The 20299-nt window shown below is 49.8% G+C and overlaps 2 protein-coding genes across 2 annotated transcripts in view; one reads left to right on the forward strand and one right to left on the reverse strand.

The window, feature by feature from the left end:
- Positions 1-20299, forward strand: part of MYO7B (myosin VIIB) — a 1196498-nt gene that overhangs the window by 947047 nt on the left and 229152 nt on the right. The window lies entirely within an intron of this gene.
- LOC144792007 (uncharacterized) overlaps positions 1-20299 on the reverse strand; it is a 42792-nt gene that overhangs the window by 18886 nt on the left and 3607 nt on the right. The window contains exons 2-3 of the mRNA XM_078666871.1: positions 17943-18351; positions 17098-17667 (exon numbers count right to left, since the gene is read on the reverse strand). Of these exons, the coding sequence (XP_078522997.1) occupies positions 17098-17667; positions 17943-18351 (979 nt within the window). The remainder of the gene's footprint in view (positions 1-17097; positions 17668-17942; positions 18352-20299) is intronic.

Raw genomic sequence — 20299 nt, forward strand, 5'->3', positions numbered from 1 at the left:
CAAACTGCCTTGGTATATTCCAATATATGCCAAAGACAGAAATGGAAGTGGTCCAACCAATTTTGTCCACAATTTGAGAAAGCACGGAAACATGTGAATAAATCTGTTTCTGCTTACATGAGAGACTATGGAATGGGTTCAATATACAACAATAACTTGCGTTACAACATGCAAGATATCTACAGAGGAGATGGTGTGCACTTCTCAGATGAGGGGAATAGAATATTCCTCCTGAATTTAAGACTGTGCATTGGAACCTACTTGTAGGTACCTAAATCAGCCACAGAACCCAAAAGCTCTTTTCAGGGCTACCCTACCTCTGATCACTCAAAATGATTATTTTACTCTAACTTTTTTCACCAAAGTACGCTCCCCGGTACGCTCCCCAGTGCGCGTACTGGGCGCTCCCCCCGCGAAAATCTGAAATTTTTTTTTGCCCCACGGGGCCCTTTTATGGCCCCCACATCAAACCTAGGGGGTCAGGGGGGTCTACCCTGCCCCCTTTTGGTAATTTCCCCCTTTGTTTTTGCCACCTCTTGTGTCTCGATCCTACCGAGACACAAGATGGCGGCCGCTCCGGACTGTTTGGAATGTTGACAGACACTCGAGAGCCAATCAGCTTTCCGCTCGTGTACTCGGGTAGCGCGCTGGTACGTGCCCCGGTGCGCGTACCGGGGCGTGCTTATAGATATATATATTTTTTGGAACCTAAATTACTCAAAATCCACTGGAGCACATATATTGAGACATAGCAAAGGCACATCGGGCTACCAGTCCCGGTAAAGCGGTTAGGGGAGATGAGGAGACGGCGTGTTCCACAAGCATGGGAGAAAGGACGGTTCCCCCTGCAACTTCATGTACCTGCTCCACGCAACAGCCTCCAAATAACAAATGATGGACAATGCATCTTGGGACTGGTAGGCGCAGCAAAAATAACGGACTACCAGGGCTGCTTGCGCTAGGCATACACCTTTAAGGTGCTGGACTGTGTGCAATCAATCAGGAAGGGCGGGTTATTATATCCGAGAGACACGAACCTTCCTGATTCACTTACACCCATGGCGCTGAGGAAGACAGACAATACGCCGAAATGCATTCGCCTGTAGTGGGTGAAGGAGAGCTGCCATTTACCTGTGTGATGGAATAAAGCCGGTTTCTCAACACTCCCCTGCTGTGGTCTCTTCACTTTTTCCTCGGCGAAAGTGTGGAGTGTGATATATATATATATATATATATATATATATATATATATATATATATATATATATATATATATATATATATATATATATATATATATATGCCAAGGTGTATTGAAGAATGTGTGGGTGTATAAGTGTCTGAATGGATGATTTAGTAGGTGCATGACTGACTGTATAAGTGAGGGATTAATCGTGTCTTACTGAATGCATGGGTTAGTGACTAAACTGTGTGAATGTCTGTATTAGTCTTTCAGTTGGTGTGTAGGTGGCTGCATGGGTTGGTGAATAGCTACATGAGTGTCTATATGGGTTATTGATTGGTTGTCTGAGTGTCTCTGTGGGTGTGTGGGTGTGTGACTGTGCATAGATGTGTGAGTAGGTGATTGTCTGGGAGTATGAGTTCAAGAGTGCATCTGTGAAGGGCTGTATGAGTGGGTGAGTGTGTGTATGGGTGTGTTGGTGAGTAAATGGATGTTTCAGTGGTACATCTGAGATTAACTACGTATGTGTAAGGCAGTATAAGTGAGTGTTGGAGTATATAAATCACTATATGTGAGAGTGAGTGATTGTGAGAGTGGCTGAATAGATGAGTGTGTGCTTGTGTCAGTTATTGTATAAGAGTAAGTATGTGTTAGTATCTGTATGAATAAGTAAGGTGGTGTATGTATAACTGTATAGGCGAGTAAATAAGAATGTGAATGATTCTTTGCATGATTGACTAGGTGTGTGAGTAACTCTATGGATGAGTGGCGATGCGTGAATGTCTATATAGGTGTATGACTGCAATTGATAGTGCTGTATTGATAAGTGACTTCATATATGACTGACTGTATGGGTAAATGAGTGGACGTGTGTGTAGACCTAGAAACCAGTGATTGGGTAGACCTAGGAACCAGGGAGTTGGTATGTAGTAACTGGTATTGGTGTGTCTATGGTTTCAAAAATGGTAGTCTGTATTTTAGAGTGGGTGTAGCAAAGGTTATATTAGGATGTGAGAAGGTGCATCAGATTATCACGTGGATAATGTCATCAGTGATGTCATCAGTGATGTCATTTGAGATGTCATCAGTGATGTCACTGTCCATGTTATGAATGATGTAATATGTGACGTTATCAGCATTGCATTGCGGGGGTGCAAGTTATAGTTAGCTCAACTAACTAGAACGGCCGAATTTGAGAAAAAGATTCTGCAGTGCAGGATAAGACCAATAGCCCCCTGTACTTACTGCCTTCCCTGGACTCTCCCACTGTCCAGGCACCCGTGGCTACAGGCGGGCTCTCGACAAGTACCTCATGCCCTGTCAAATGGGGAACCTCCTTGCCCGATCCATGGCCAACTCAGCATTCGCAACCGAGCCTGTCTGGGAGGGAATCTTCTGGACCTGGCGGTCCCCTCGATGAAGTCCACCACAAGTTAAGGGAGGATGGGTCCACTGGGCAGCTGATGCCACCACACCATCTCGGCCGGATTCACCACAGGGTACAGGCAGCGCAAGGTACTGGGGCATCACATTCCAGGCAAGGGCAGGCCCTTGGCAGGTATTTCCTGCACGGGCCTGGGCAGATCTCCTCGTGGCCAACTAGGGGACAGCTATTTTTCCCCTTTCTCCTTCCATACAGTCACTTTATGGGTTTTATTTTAATTGTGTTATTTATAAAATGCTCCACTGCTCCTTCCTCTATGATCGAGCTATAGAAATCCTTTAAATAAATTAAATAAAAAACGTGTTTACTAACTGAATGACTCTTCTGAAGGCTCAATGTGTCAGTCATTTACATAATGCATTTCTACTTATTTGATTTGTGTTGTCAAGCAGAAATCATACAACTATTGCTCTTGGACTACTGATATCCATACTTCATCATTCTATTCTCTCTGCACAAGAATCAATATCATTAGACAATATCACCAAATTACGGTGATCTAAGATCAATACTCTTGCACAATTACTTGGTTACTGGCAGTCAGACACAGAAACTACAATACTTGCCATGAAGGAGAAACTGCTTTTCAACATGATGAAGGAAGAACAGTCATGAAGACTCTTCATAGCATTTACCACAATTGATCGCCAAGTGTTCAGCAGACTTAGGGCCTGATTAAGAGTTTGGCAGATGTGAGACATCTGTCAAAAAGTGGCAAATGTCCCACCCACCCTACTTAGAGCACATGTGACCTCTATGACCTCTTTTGTTGGCAGATATCAAACATCCACCAGGCTCTAAAGAAGGCCCTTGAGTAGATATAAAAATCACAGCAAAGAAAAATAAAGTTTTTAGTGACTCCATCCATTTCCTGTCAGTGATAATCAGAGCCCTTTATTGCTTCTGCCTGTACTAATTCGAAGGCTGGCTTTTCAGGGCCTATGCTCTATTGGAGATTGGGCTGATGACAGGTTCTACCAAAAGTGAGTGGCAGGCCAAATAAAAACGTACCTGTTTAATGTAAATCCTGAGAATACAAAAAATGCATGATGAATGGTGTAATACTTTATTCAATAGCAAAGTATCATAAAAGTAAGTACATTTCATCATTTTGTAAGGTAAAATTTTTGTTAAAAAACAGGATTCAAGTTACAAAGAGCAAGGCACAAGATAAAAATTATGTTTAAAATACACAATCACGTTAAAAAAACAGATCCAATCAGTTTTGCTCTAAAAATTTTTAAAACTAGTTGATCAAATGATAAAAGTTGTGCAGCTCAATTCCCTACCCCCACTCTCGGTTGTTCAAGCTTTGTGCGTATCTGCCATGCTTTCCCCAGATATTTCGCTATACCACAGATAACCATCATAGATGTAGTGTCCGTTGTCAAGATGCGGAGGGCCACTGTGTGATGCCTTGTTCCCAAAGCTCTACAGACTGGTTTTAGCCATCTTCTCCTGGGTCCACTGTAGGCCGTACAGGCAAACAAGAAGTGGGCTAGAGACTCAGTGGGGTTTGCACACCCCGGACAGGTGGCATGATGGTACGAAGAATCTCACCAGCGTCTGGTAAAAACATTCAGGGGAAGAGACCCATACCTTAATTTTAAGAACATTCAGCTAGATTCATGAAGCCAAATTGCGATCGCAATAGCTGCGAATTAGCAATTGCGATCGCAATTTGAATAAAAGGAATTCATTATAGTGAAATCTCAAAAAAAGCAAATCCGCTAAAGAAAAATTGCGAGTTCGCAAATAAATTTGCAAAATCCTGGAAGAAGCCCATTCGCGAATCAGAAATTGCGAGAAACCATGGAATCTGCGAATTTATTTGAGACATCGCAAAACAATCGCTATTCAAGAAAAATCGCAAAATGCGAAAAACCCGAAAATCGCTATTTGCGACGCGCTATTTAAGGAGAACCCAAACCAGGTGGTAACCAGCAAAGGTAAAAAAATTGAAAAAAATTTGAACAAACTACCAACAGGTGCATGCCTGACCAAACACACTTAAGTATATGCAGCAGGAGCATGAGGACTCTCACAATGCCAGGACTCTACATGGTGGTCAGGCGGCGAAGGCTACTGCGAGCAGCACGGAACAGACGTAGGATCCAGGAGCGGATATTCCGCCAGCGGGTCACCCTTCTGGGCCAAACCAGGGAGCAAATTTAGGCTAAGTACCGCCTGTATGGGGCAATGATCATCAAGCTGATCCTGGACCTAGATCCCCTGATGCAGCACCCAACAAGGAGGACCAATGCCGTGCCCACACATGTCCAGGTATTGTGCTGCCTGCACCTTCTGGCCTCCGGAAGCTTCCAGGGGATAGTCGCTGTTGCAGGGGGGATATCCCAGCCCACCGTGTCCCGCTGCCTAAGGAGTTTCCTGGAGGCTATGCTGACCCGGCTACACCACTACATCTCATTCCCCACCAGCCAACAGGACTTGAATGAGACCAAGCTTCAATTTTACAACGTTGCACAATTTCCACATGTAATAGGATGCATTGACTGTACCCACATCCACATCTGCCCACCAGCACAAACGGAATACATGTACCGCAACCGCAAGTCCTACCACTCCCTCAATATCCAGATGGTGTGCAATGCTAAGACAATCATCACGGACATAGTGGCACAGTACCCGGGGAGCACACATGACTCCTTCATATTCCGGCACAGCGGTATCCACACACGACTGGCCAGGGGAGACTTTGGGGAAGGACACCTACTAGGTAAGTACACATGCCCCAAAATAGTACACTGTGATCATGTAGCTGCGCAGAACAGGCACTCACCCTCTGCTCCTTTCATTCAGGTGACAGCGACTACGCTCTCCGTGAGTACCTCCTCACCCCATACCTCAACCCTGCAACACCACAGCAACGGCGTTACAATGCTGCACACATACGCACAAGAAATTGCATTGAGAGGACATTTGGCCTTTTGAAAAGCAGATTCCGCATACTTCACAAGACTGGTGGGGCCATCAAATACGAGCCTGAGGTCTGCTGCCGCATCGTGGCCGTGTGTGCCATCCTCCACAACATTGCTACCAAGCGCAGGATACCTGTAGAGATCTCTGGCAGTGAGTCGGAAGGGGACAACCGACCACCTGCACATGTGCGTCATGCACGCGGGGAGAATCCTGCAGAAGGACACAGGCGCCATAACCAAATCAGCATGAACTGTTTCTAGTGCACCCACTCCCCACACCCAAGACATCACTCATGCATGACAATAGTAATAATGACATGAGTCAGATTAAGTTTAACAGAATATTTCTTATTGTTTTTTGCACAATAAAGTGGGAATTCCCCAAACTGTAACATGATTGGCATATTGCGTCATATGTCCCATGTTCTATTGTTGAAGATCAATACAAAATGGTCAGGCGATTTAGTTGATGCTTCCTAAGTTAAATTTGCCCGGCGTTAAACGCCTCTAATACCATACAAAGTTATCCAATAAAGAGGCAGGCGCTGGAGACAGGAAGACAGGAAACAAGTTTTATTCCGACGGAGCAGAACACGTCAGATCGGACAACAAGGTATCGTCTCGAGGTGCTCTAACAAGTTTCTCTGAGGCTTCGTCTTTTATACACTGGTTTAAGACATGTGAACACTCTTTATTACAACAGAGACATTGTGAAGTATGAGGATGACATCCCCGGCACCCCCCCCCCCAGTTCCGGCCCATTCCAACATGACAACAGTAGAGGCCCTTACCCCTCGTACAATAGGAGGGGCTATCACGCAGCTGAGTGTTCTGACGATTCCTTTGGAATGTGTGCGCCTGATCGAATCTCATGGGGTGGGGAGGTCATGATCAATAGTAGCTCCGTTGAAGAGGGGCGAGTGCATACAGTAGTGGGCAATAAACTGTATCCTCAGGCTGAGGGATGAGCAGCGGTCCGTGCAGACAATCAGGCTCAGAGGTCGGGGTCATCAAAGGAGGGGTATTCATGGAAGGAAAGGAGGTGTTGGTCAGGCGCGGGGTGTGATTCTCAGAGACAGAGTCATGCGGGAGGGGAGGGCTTATGACTTGTGCATGTGAGAGTGGGGGCGGCCAGGGTGCGTGGGGGATGCTTACAGGGTCAGGGAAGTGCGCCAACGATCGATCGTGAACAGGGAGACCATGATACCTAGAATGGCTGTCGTGTATGTTCATACGTGAGTCTGCAAGATGGCGCAGATGATGTTCAGTACATGAACTAAAATTCCACAGTCCTCCCTTTTAACACGTCTCGCCAGCTTGTCAGTTCGGATTGATCCCCATGAGACCACGTACCTCTATCTCGTAGAGGGGACTCATGTGCTCAGTTTTAAAGTCCAGAGTCTTAGGGCACATACAGTTGGAAATGAGTGAACACAAAGGTGGTAAACATTGAATACCCAAGCAACACCCACACAGTATCATGATTGGTATCAATATAAACGTAAACAATCTCCATCCCCAGTCCTTCAAAGTGCCCCAGAACCAGCCTCCAAGCGACCATCCTTCCTGCTCCTGGTGAACCTCTGTGGACAGTCTGTGAAGGTGTTCGATTGCCTTATAGACTGAAGGCGAGTTATCTGGTACGTAGGTGCAACAGCTGGAGCCGATGATGCGGCATGCACCTCCACGGTCGGCCAGAACCACATCTAGAACAAGGCGGTTTTGAAGAGCCACCAGGCGGACTGCCTGAAGCTCAGCCGTGTTGTTAGCAAGGATGCCAGCCGTGATGTTAATGGTTGTTTCCACTGCCTGAGTCAGGTGTCGGATAGCGCGGCTATTTGCCATTGGGCCCCACAGAGGAACAAGTCCCTTCGCCGCATCCAGGAACTGTGCTCCGGTGGAGTCGGCTTGTCCAATGTCTCCGGCGCGCTTTTGCCGGTGATGGTAGGCTGGAGCCACATACGTGGGAGGAAGGATGAAGGCGATGTAGCATGTACCCCTCCAGCCTTTCGGGAGCCAAGTGTAAGCTTTGATGCCACAAACAAAGTACATATTTGGAGAAGCAACAAAGGAGGGGGGATCAGCTGAGACCAATGTCCTGGTGATTTGGCAGGAACTGTGGCCCACCAGCTGTGTTCCCTGGCCTTCGAGGCATACGAGTCCTGTGACATTGATGACAGACAGGGCCACGGTCAGGGTGGCAGCCGTTTGTTTCCGCAGGTGGGAGAAGGTGGGTCTGGCTGGATTGTGGAGCACTTGCATTTCGACTCTTTCTTTGGCAGGGATGTTCATAAGGAAGGCTGAACCTGAAATCACCGGACAAAAGGGTGCAGACGTCTTTCCTGTTCTGTTCAGCCAGAACCCATAGTAGAAGTGTGACACTGTTTGACCAGAAGCGGCGTTGTCCTTGTGGCTTTCCTGCAAGAGGATCAACCAGGCGAGGCAGGAGCCGTGGACTGAGAAAGGAGAAGGGATGAAGGGGATGGAGTGTCCGGTGGCATGCGGGAGCAACCCGCAGATCCAGCAGTTCGTGGCGTTGGCAGCAAGGTTGTGCTGGTGCAACAGTTGCACGAAGGAATTGTTCCAGAACTCCTTACGCCTTTCTCGGAGCTGAGGTGAAAGGGTGATCAGGTGGTGTTCTTTCGTGGTGGTTGGCTGTGCAGTGGTCGGCAACATCTGATGAGCGGGTGTGCTTTCCTCCAAGATCCAGAAGGAAGTCATGAGGAGGAGGCAAAGGAGGAAGACAATGAAGAAAGCGATTGTCTTTGATTTGTGCAAATTATCAGTCTTTGGGTTCCTGTAGTGGGTATTTCCTGGTGCTTCCGACGTCTTCTTATCTGGCGCTTCCATCATCTTCTTATCTGGCGCTTCCATCATCTTCATCTTCAAGGTGCTCGGTAGTGGGCAGAACCACAGACTTTGTTTAGCTTCTCTCCGGGTAACCCTTGGTTGCTTTGGGCCACCGTTCTGAGATTTTTAACTTAGTCAGTGGCCTACTTAGCCGAAGCTCCCTCCTTTCGACGCAGGAAATACCCTTCCCGGGATGGCACAGTGGGATCAGAGTGCTTTGCAAGTTCAAGTGCCTCGGTATCGGGATAGCAGTTCAGTGATGGTCGGTCTTTGTCCAGGAGTTCTTCTTGGGTGCTGACGTTGTCTGTCGTGGCCAGGGTCGAGGAGACCTTCTTGCAGTGGTGAGCGTGCAGCCAGTGCTTCTTCCCCTCTACTCGAAGAGCCGTCCGAGTGGTGATCAGTACTTGCCAGGGGCCCGTCCACCGGGGTTCCAGACTCTTTGCCCGTTGAAAATTCCGGACTAGGACATACTCTCCCGGTTGGATATCGTGACCAGGACCCCTGGAAGCATCGGGGGTGGCCTGCTGCACCTGTTGATGAATGACAGACAACGTTTTAGTTAACTTGTATAAATAATCTGACAGCAGGACGTCGGGGACGTCGTGAATGGAGGTCGGTTTGGGGGCAGTCCAGAGGTTCATTGGTCGCCCAAACACAACCTCGTAGGGGGTCAGGGGGTGCTTAGTGGGAGTGGAGCGCATCGATAGTAATGCCAGTGGGAGGGCATCTGGCCACTTAAGTCCTGTGGTGGCCACTATCTTTGACAGTTTCAGTTTCAGTGTAGCATTGTGTCGCTCAACCAGGCCAGCGGATTGGGGGTGGAAGACTGCATGGAACCTTTGTTTTACCCCCAACCCCTTCAGGATTAGTTGGATAACTTCAGCTATGAAATGGGGGCCATTGTCGCTCCATAGAATTCGACAAAGGCCGTAGCGAGGGAAAAACTCTTTCAGTAGTACTTTGGCAGTAGTCATGGCAGTGTTATCACGGGTCGGATAGGCTTCCACCCATTTGCTGAAGGCACATACAATGACTAATACGTACTTCAAGCCTTGGCACCTCTCCAGCTGGATGTAATCCATCTGGAGGACCTCAAAGGGGTGGTCGGGGATCCCAAACCCTCCCCGGGGTACCACAGTTCCTTTCCCGGGGTTGTGTTGTAGGCAGATAAGGCACTGCTGGACTAGGCGCTTGGCTGAGTCGGGGATCTTGTTGTTGTGCCAGACTTTGGAAATGAGTTCAATCATGGGGGCAGAACCTATGTGTGCAGGGGAGTGTGCCATTGTCAGTATGGGGATCAAGTATGAGTTAGGCAGCAACCATTTGTTTGTGTCTTTTGTCCGCCAGCAGCCTTCATCGTCCCTTAGACCCACCCGTGCCCATTCAGTCAGTTCGAGAGGTGTGCTGGCCGACTGGATGTCCCTAATCGTTTCCCTAGCGTCGGTCCATTTTTCTGCTTGTGACCTGGTCACATACACACGTGTCGTCGTCCTATTCTCGGCCGTGGTTCGGGCAGTGATGTCGGCTAGTGCGTTTCCCTGTCCGACTAGGTCTGTCACCTTCTTGTGTGCCTGGCATTTGATTACTGCTAATCGTTTGGGGAGGAGAACTGCTTCAATCAGGGCGGAGACTAGATCTCCGTGAAGGATGGGCGTGCCGTGGGACGTCAGGAATCCCCTTTCCCTCCACAGGAGCCCAAAATGATGAACCACCCCGAAGGCATACTGGCTGTCCGTGTAAATGTTTGCCGTGGTTCCTGCTGCTATGATACATGCTCGTGTGAGGGCAATTAGTTCTGCTGCCTGTGCGGATCGTTGTGTGATGCGAGCTGTTTCAACTACTGTTCGAGCTGTCGTCACCGCATAGGCAGCAGAAGTGGTGCCATCTGGGAGTTTGATACAAGAGCCGTCTACCCATAATTCTCCATCAGGGTCTGTAAAAGCAATGTCTCGAAGGTCAATTCTACTTCTGGTCTGTTCGTCCGTGAGGGTCACACAGTCGTGTGCGGGGGGCACATCGGGGTCATTTTCAGGCAAGGGCAACAGTGTAGCAGGATTCAATGTCGTGCATCTCTTCAACGTGATGTGGGGTGCAAGTAGGGTCAATTCGTACCCCGTCAGTCGTGCACTAGTCAGGTGTTGAGTCTTGGTCTGATTCAAGAGGGTGTCAACTGCGTGGGGTACTAACACCGTGAGAGAGTTCGAAAGTACAATTCCCTCACTCTGGCGGATAGAGACAGCAGCAGCGGCTACCGCTCGAAGGCAGGCAGGTAAAGCTCTGGCGACTGGGTCAAGAGTGGCAGAGAAGTAGGCACAAGGGCGTTGTTTGGCGCCGATGGGCTGAGTTAGAACAGACAATGCGCATCCCTCCCTTTTGTGAGTGAAGAGGGAGAAGGGCTTGGAGTAATCTGGCGTTCCTAGGACGGGTGCCGAGCAAAGGGCATCCCGCAGCTCCTTAAAGGACGCTTGGCATTCGGGGGTCCAAGGGAGTGGGAAAGGGACATCTTTGGCCAACAGGGAAAGTAGGGGTTTTATAATGAGACTGAAATTTGGTAACCATTGTCGGCAAAAAGAGGTAAGGCCCACCAAGGAACGGACTTGCTTCTGCGTTTTTGGGATGGGGGTGTCTAGGATGGTTTGGATTCGGTCGGGCGTAAGTTTCCTCCCTTCTTTGGACAGGAGATGGCCTAGGTATGTCACTTGGGGCTGGCAAAACTGTAGTTTCTTTTTGGAGACTTTGTGGCCATTCTCCGCAAGAAAGTGCAAGAGCTGGATAGTGGCCGTGATTGCAAGTGGAGTGGTGTCGGCCGCCAAAAGGATATCATCGACATATTGGATCAACACCACTCCATCCGGTAGCTGGACAGCGTCCAGCTGTCTTTTGAGGGCCTGGCTATAAATGCTGGGACTTTCAGTATAGCCCTGGTGAGCTCTACAAAATCGGTACGAACGGTTTTTTAAGGTGAAGCCGAAGAGATAACGGCTGTCTGGATGGATGGGGATAGAGAAAAATGCGTTCTTGAGATCAATAACGGTGAAGGTGGTGGCAGTGGACGGGATGAGGGTCAGAATGGTAGTGCTGTCTGAGACAACGGGGTACTGTGGCACCACTATTTTGTTGACTTCTCGTAGGTCGATGATGAAGCGGTACGCTTTCTCATCTCCCTCACCTTGCTTCTTAATAATGGGTAGGATAGGGCTATTGCAGACATTCCTAACCACTTCCTCTACCACTCCTGCATCTACCAAGGACTGAATAATCGCTACCAATGCCTTCTCGCCTTCGGGCGATATCCGGTACTGTGGGAGTTTCGGGAGTATTGCATCTGGTCGAACAGTTATGTGTACAGGATCGATCATCATTCGTCCTACATCCGAGTCGTTTCTAGCCCATAGGTACAGGGGTAGAGTCTCGAGCAAGGATAGGTCAGCATCAGTTATAGAGTACATATGTCGTGCGGGGCGGGATCTGGACATGCTCGGGTTGTCGTATAGGATGACTCGGACTCCGTCTGGGGATCACCTAATAGTAGCTCGGAAATGTTTCAGTAAATCAATACCCATAATGGCGTCAGGGGAGTTGGAGGAGAGCAGAAACGTTGTGTCAGTGGGATTGTTTCCTAGGTCAAAGGAGATAGGTACAGACAGGGGATTAGTGGAGGGCGTTCCATCGAACCCTATCGATGTAATGTGTGAGCCAGACAAGGGTGCCCTTGGAATCAGTCGCTTTGATAATACACTACGTGTCGCTCCAGTGTCTACCAAGAATGGAGACTTTGTACCCAGGACCTTAGCAGTGACGTAAGGACCTTGCTGGTCAACACAGAGCTCGACTGGATCCCTCCCTTGCCCCTGGCAGTCCTATGCAGAGTCGTGAGCATTGTTGCAGTCGGACTGTTGGCACTGATTCTGTCGGGGGCGGTCAAATGTGTTTGGTCTGCCAGGTCGGTCATTGGTGGTGTCTTGGGTCTGCCCTCGCCCCTGCCCTCCAGTTTTGGGGCCATTTGTCATGTCCCTTGTCTCTTTATTTTTAATCATTTCCCGAAGGGCCAGGCATTGAGACTTCCAATGTCCAAATTCTTTACAAAATGCACACTGGTTCTCATCGAGGTCAGTTCGTGGAGCACCGGGTGTGGGGTTGCGGTCTCTAGGGGGCGGATTCCTAGGGGCATTCGACTGGTAGTTTCTCCTATACGGTTCCCTTCCTGTAGTCACTCCCTGCAATTGAGCAATCATCACTCGTTCCTTTAAGTCCTTTTTCTTTCTCTCAGTCGCCCTCTCGTTCTCGTTCTTTTGGTGTTCGTAATACTGAGCCATCTGAAGGATAGCTGCAGGTTTGGAGGCTCCCCAACTACTCTCGCTCATCTGTAACTTTTGGGAGACCTCTTGCGATAGCCCCTTTACGTAGTTTTGCACGAATAGGTGTTGTCCGGTTGCGGTGCTCATGTCTTGGCCACTGTAGTCGGAGAACACTGTTTCAAATCGGGAGAAATATTCTGATACGTCTTCCTGGGGTTTCTGACGGCAAGCCGTGACTACCGACCAGTCTACCTTCTTCTCTGGAATCAACGTTTTTAGCTTCTGCACTTTTTTGTCGGGGAGTTCCAGTATGTCTTTTACAGGTTTCTTTCCGGGCTCTCGCTGCCTATCTAGTTCAATGAGTTGCTTCCAGGTGTGTCCGAACAGGTCTGTGTGGTCGGCCTTCCGGATTTGCTTCCACACATCGGCCGGTAGACACAACCCGAAAAACAAATCAATGTCCGATAGAGTCATTATGGTTGAGCCCAGGGCTGTGCCTAGTTCGGTATAAAATGCTGTCGGGTTCTTTCTCAAATAGGGCAGGGTCTGCCTAAAAGTTAAAATATCTTGCCGATCCCATGGTTGATAAACCCAATTGTACACAACCCTCCCTTTTGCGTCTGCGTGGTTGATATCGAACCACGCACGCAACCTGGGCTTCATCCTGGACTCCTCCCTCTCTATGACCAGACAAGTCAACGCCGCCTCCTCGTCGTGCTTCAACATCCTGCGCATGCTACGGAAGATCTTCTGGTGGATCCCCACGGAGACCAGGAAGACCGTCACCCAGGCCCTCGTCACCAGCCGACTGGACTACGGCAACGCCCTCTACGCCGGAACCACCGCCAAGCTCCAGAAGAGACTCCAGCGGATCCAGAACACCTCAGCCAGACTCATCCTCGACATCCCACGAAACAGCCACATCTCCGGACACCTGAGAGACCTGCATTGGCTCCCCGTCAACAAAAGAATCACCTTCCGTCTCCTCACCCACGCACACAAAGCCCTACACGATCAAGGCCCGAGCTACCTCAACAACCGAATCAACTTCTACGCTCCCAAACGCCACCTCCGATCAGCCAGCCACGCCCTCGCCGCCGTCCCACGCATCCGTAGAGCGACCACAGGAGGAAGGTCTTTCTCCTACCTGGCCGCCAAGACCTGGAACTCCCTCCCGGCCGACCTGCGCCTGACCCAAGACCACCTCTCCTTCAGGAAGAAGCTCAAGACCTGGCTGTTCGAGCAGTAACGGCACCCCACCCCCCCCCCCCCCCCCCTTAGCGCCTTGAGACCCTACGGGTAAGTAGTGCGCTCTATAAATGCCTTGATTGATTGATTGATTGATTGATTGATTGATATCGTCGTTTGTTCCCTGACCTCTTGGGGGAACCCAGTAGGGGGCGGCTTCTCTAATAGGCATCATAGTGTTGGCTGCTTCTAATGGGGGCTCAACCCTTTCAGGGACAGGGATCTTGACCTCTGGTTTCTGTTCCACGAGGTGGCGGAAGACTTCAAGGGTTTGCATGAAGAGGTCCGTCACATCGCTCTCAGTCCATTCTCCAACATCGACCCTTCTATATAGAGCCGTCAGTTTAGCGGGACCCTTATTCTGATACCTATCCTCATATGTGTTCAGGGTGTGGTAGCTGAACCGTAAAATGAAATGCCGTCTGTGACTACCGGCATGTGAGTTGTGCATATTCATCGTATATTCTTCGCTCTCCTTCCGTTCTACCAGTGTCTTTGCTATTTTGTCAATTCCATCCCGCTCGTCTTTGCTCAACCTATTTGGTCTGGCTGTTGGCTGCTTGCCAGTCTCGAGTTCATCTGATGTTGTTACCAATGCGGCCGGTGCGAAGGCCGTAAGAGCCGGGGCACTAGCGCTAGGGTCACCCTTGGCCGCACTCAGAGCTGGCAGGTGCTGTGCCAGAGGCTGGCAGGGGGCATAAGGAGGGGGCATGTAGATAATCGGAGGGCCTAACAGTAATTCGTCGTTCGCCCGTTGTTTGGAGGGCACCTCCGGGTAGAGCGTAGAGGGGGTTCTGACAGGGCATTGGCCTGCCAGTCCTGATTCTTGTGTTTGTTTAACTTCCTCTTTTCTTCTTATTTCTTCATAAAGGGCCCGATGTAGGTAGGCCGTTACCGATCGGTAACGGCCGAAAATACCGATTCTGGGCCCTTACCGATCGGTATACTGGCATCGAGATGTAGGGCACAAAAAAAAGTACAAATCGGAGCGAAAACCGAATCGGAATGATTACCGAATGTAAAAGAATGCGATACGTACATACCGAAAATCGGATACAGTACGAATCGGTAACACACCGAATCGGATGCAAACACCGAATCGGTGCATGTACAGAATCGGTAGTGACACCGAATCGGACATAAGCCGAATCGGTGCATGTACCGATTCGGTAGAGACACCGAATCGGACAGAAGGCAAATCGGAGAACCTACCAATTCGGTAGATTCACCGATCGGGAAAATCCCCGCTTCGGACAGATGGGGAGATGTAGGGAGACACAGAAACACCGATTTTGGCTCAAAATCGGTAGAATCCACTCGGCAATTACCATGGATTACGATCAGGTGGTAACCAACTCCAACCCATAAAAACAGCCCCAAAATGCATTGCAACTTGCAGGATGGCAGCTTTTTATGTCATAGCGAGGCGGCTACGGCTACAGCAGCAAGGAGAGAGGGAATGGCAAAGAGAGGAGCAGGTATACAGACAACGTATCACCCTGGTCATGCTGACAGATGCAGAGATCCTACAGCGGTACAGGCTGGACTCAGAGACCATCACAGACCTCATTAGGGACCTCCAACCCCTGTTGCAGCACCCCACCCCAAGGGCACACGCAATCCCTGTGCAGGTGCAGGTGCTATGCTGCCTACACCTGCTGGCGTCTGGCAGCTACCAAAGTGTAGTCGCTGTGGCAGGAGGGGTGACCCAGAGCAGCCTGTCAAGGTTCTTCCACAAGTTCCTTGATGCCATGATCCAGAGGATGGCCCACTACATTTCCTTCCCTGCAACCCAGGCAGAACTTGTACAGACCAAAGCAGACTTCTACCAGATGGCAAGATTCCCCCACATCATTGGCTGCATAGACGGCACACACATTCCGATTTGCCCACCATCTGACACAGAATACATCTACCGCAATCGGAAGTCCACTCACACCATCAACGTACAGGTGATCTGCAATGCGAAATGCACCATCACAGACCTGGTAGCAAAATTTCCGGGTAGTACCCACGACTCCTACATTTTCCAACAGAGCGGCATCTATGCACGGCTGATGGCTGGGGAATTTGGAGAAGGATACCTCCTAGGTGAGACACATCATCAGCCCCCCATAACCAAAAACAGCAAAGTGAAATACATGTATGCATGTAAGTAATTTTACCCCTTTTCCTTCTAGGCGACAGTGCATATGCCCTCCGTTCATTCATTCTCACCCCCTACCTCAACCCCTCTACACCCAGCCAAAGGAGGTATAACCGTGCCCACAAAAGCACCAGGAATGTTGTGGAAAGGACATTCGGCATCTGGAAAAGCAGGTTTAGATGCCTGCACAAGAGTGGAGGTGCAAGGCAGTACACCCCCATCACCTGTTGCAAAATCATAGCTGTCTGTGCAATGTTACACAACCTTGCGGTGAAGAAGGGCACTGAGGTGGAGTTGAGTGACTACGAGGACCATGATGACGACGAAGCTGTGCCACTAACACAGCCAGCTGGGGTGTGTACGCCAAGTGATGGCAGATATAGACGTGAGGAGATAACAGCAAACTATTTCTGAGTGAGTACAAATGCACAGACAGGTGAATGGTTGTGTTGAATAAGCAATTTTTAATACTGTTGCTACACAGTTACTGCACTGATGTGCAACAAAAAAAAGGTGTAATGTCAATGAAAACAAAAGTCTAGGGTCCAGGTTGCCTCACCCGCCCTTGCTAGGCTATTTCTTTGAGCGCTTTGCAGCCCCACTGTGGTGTCCCTCACCCCCTTCAGAATGACCAGCGGCATCTGCGGAGCGCCTGGTGCTCCTGCGTGGCTCTGACGCAGCGCTGGCCGGGCTGCTGCGGCTGCTGCTGTCCCCAGCATCCCCCAGGTCCAGGGCAGGATTTGCGGCAGTGTTAGAGATGATCAAGGCCTCCATTGCTGTCGTGATGCGGGCCATTCCCCTTGTCAACTCTGCGGTATTTTGTGCTAGACTAGACTCCATGTTGGCACCACGCTGACAGAGTTGTGCCGTTGCTGCAGCAAGGCGGCTCAAGGAGCGGTTCTGCACCCGGGCATCCCGCCTGCGCACCACCTCTTGCTCCTCCATTCTGCCACATAACTGTGTGATGGCAGTGGTTAGCCTGGCTAAACCTGCTACTGCCTCCTTGTTGGAATCCACAAAGGCCTGAAATCCTTTCACCATTTCCCCCATCTGCAGGTTGTGCTGCAGGAGCTGGCGTTGGCATGCCATGATGGATTTCGCCTGCTGCCTTTGGATCTTCACCATATTGCCTTCGAGGCCCCGGAACACACTGGCCTCCCGTGCTGGGTCTGCAGTGGTGGGAATGGCACGGCGCCGGGTACTGCTGCTGCCCGCCTGCTGCGTGGGCTGGGGTGCCACTGGTGGGGGTGTGGTGCTGGCCGGGGCCTGAGCCCCTGCTCCCAGGACAGGGTGTACTGGAGCCACAGTGGCAGGAGCTGGTGTAGGTGGAAAGAGCTCCCTTGTCGGGGAGTTCTCTGGGGAGAATTGCAAGGAGGGTGTGCTTTGCATTTGTGGGGAGTGAAGTGCATCAAAGTCAATTTCCAGGTCTCCCTCAATATCCAGGCCTATGGTGTTTTCCTCCTCCTCCTCGGCAGCCTGACTCGTGCTCGGCCCTGCGAGTGCAGTGGTAGATGGTGCTGCTGCCTCCTTTGGCAGTGTTTGTCCGCCTGATGGTGCCCCTAGGTACAAAGAAGCATTTGTAAATAGAGTGCCGATGTATTACAGTCAGTACAATTAAAGCATTCCACATGTCCTAGCATCTCCGTAGAATGTGTTCCACTGTTTCATGTCTTGTGATTCTGCACTGCCATATTTTGATACCTACTGCTGACTGGATGTACCATGATGCTTGTCTCTTGTATGTTGGTTACAGTACTGTGCTTGGGTTTGGCTATGCATTGTGTCTAATGGGGAGGTGTCTGGTAGGGTGTGTCCTGATGCGCATGCCTCTTACCTGTAGCTGTAGCTCTGGCTGAGCTGTCCAGGGTCCCAATTCCGGTCACGCTCTCCCTCTCAATGGTGCTGGAGACCAGTTCCTCCAGCTCGGTGAGGGGTGGCGCCGGGTTCCTGCCACCACCAGTGACTCCAGCCTGCTTCTGGATCTCTGCCATCTTCCGTTTGGTCAGGCTGCGGATGTCGTAGAAGCGCTTCTTCAGCTCATCCAGGGACCTGGGGGTGACACCCACAGCGTTGACCTTCTGGCCGATTTCGCTCCAGAGCCTCCTCTTGGTGCTTTCTGGCACATTGAGGGACAGCTTTCCGAATAGCTGCCGGTGCACCCTCACCACCTCCTCAACCAACACCTGCAGCTCGGTGCTGCTGAACTTAGGCTTCCTCTTCTGGCTGGACTTCTGGCTCTCACTCTGGTTTGCCATCTTGCTCTGAACAGTTCACTACCTCCTACTCCCACTGCTGCTAACTGTGACTGCTCAGCTCAGGCTGGCTCTCCAGAAAGTTCTTAATTGGCTGCACCTGCCAGGGTTGCCACTCCCTGTTTGGGAGGGGGAGGGGGAGCCACCTCATTGGCTGAAGCGGCTTTTACCGAATCGGCTATCTCCGAATCGGATATTACCGATTCGGTAAAATCCGAATCGGTATCATCCGATTCGGAGATAGCCGATTCGGTTTCTTCAATGCATTCCTATGGGCTTTTTGGCCATGGGTGTGTTTTCATACCTCCGATTCGGTAATTGCCGATTCTGATTTTTCCGACTCGGCTAATTCCGATTCGGTGGTAGCCGATTCGGCTAGTTCCGAATCGGTGGTAGGCGATTCGGTACTTTCCGATTCGGTCCATGCAGATTCGGTACGTACCGATTCACATTACCGATGCCGACCGATTCCCTATTATTTCGCTGTTTGTTTCCTACATCTCGTTTTCCGATTTCAGAATACCGATTCGGCCCGCCTCGGTATTTTGGAATCGGAAATTCCCTTTTACCTACATCGGGCCCCTAGTTCTTTTGCGGCCAGATGGGCTGCTTTTCGTAACTCTTTCACTATTTTTGCTTCTTCTCTTTTCCTTCGCTGTTCTGCTTCTTTGCGCCACATGCCAATACTATCGAGCATAGTGGGCGTTGCCTTATTTATTTTTACAGCTGCTTCTAACGTTTTTATTTTATTTTCATCAAAAGAACCTATCAGTGGCCACTGACTTTCGGGGTCCTTTTTGGTATATTTATGCCATAACTTACTATAAGCTATAGCGACTAGTCCTTGTTTAGTGAACATGTCCTTATTAGGGGTGCCTTCCAATGGAGCTGGATGGTTCATCTCTAATAAGCGGTCCGGGTTGACCCAACTACTAACCAATGGGGAGAAGGTAGGCATGACGGATTACAGTGGGGGCAAAAGCCTGCACTACCTATCTTTTCACTACTTGCAAAGGCTGGACAGAATATTCCTATTCTACGCTGTTTGCAAACAGAAAATACCTCCAAAAAGAACCAATTCCAAACAGTCAATGTTTGGACAAACAATCAATCAATGAGGAATGAAATAGGCACGACGGGTTAAAATGGGGGCAAAAGCCTGCGTTACCTACCCTTCACTTTCTACAAAGGGAGAGAGAATATTCCTATTCTTCCCCGTTTGTAGGCAGAGAAGATCCTTAAGAGAACCAACTTCGAACAATTCAATGTTCGATCAAACAATCAATCAATGGGGAGAAAAATAGGCACGGCAGATTACAATGGGGGACAAAAGTCCGCGTTACCTACCCTTCACTATCCGCAAAGGGAGATAGAATATTCCTATTCCTCCCCGTTTGCAGGCAGCGAATATCTCAGAGAGCGACAAAGCAAATACTAGTATTTCAATCAATAAAAACAATCAATCAATTTCGCAATTTGTCGTGTGTCACGACCTTACCCGGACCGCATGGACAGTTTCTCGTCTTCTGCTTCCAGCGCCCGATCGTCCTCTACTCTCTGTTGCTACCGCGGCACTCCTGGTGGTTCCCAGTCAGGACCGTAGATCACTCGGGAGAGGTCTGCTCGGAACCAGTGAAGTTCGGATGATCGGCTGTCAGACGAGGGTCTATCGGACAGGAGCTCTCCCGATCGTTGCAGTCGTTCACTCTGTCGTCGGGACCTCTCCCACTGGATCCACGTGTCGCTGATGGGCCTCACGTTGGGCGCCAATTGTTGAAGATCAATACAAAATGGTCAGGCGATTTAGTTGATGCTTCCTAAGTTAAATTTGCCCGGCGTTAAACGCCTCTAATACCATACAAAGTTATCCAATAAAGAGGCAGGCGCTGGAGACAGGAAGACAGGAAACAAGTTTTATTCCGACGGAGCAGAACACGTC

Source organism: Lissotriton helveticus, chromosome 11, assembly GCF_964261635.1.
Source record: "Lissotriton helveticus chromosome 11, aLisHel1.1, whole genome shotgun sequence".
NCBI lineage: Eukaryota > Metazoa > Chordata > Amphibia > Caudata > Salamandridae > Lissotriton > Lissotriton helveticus.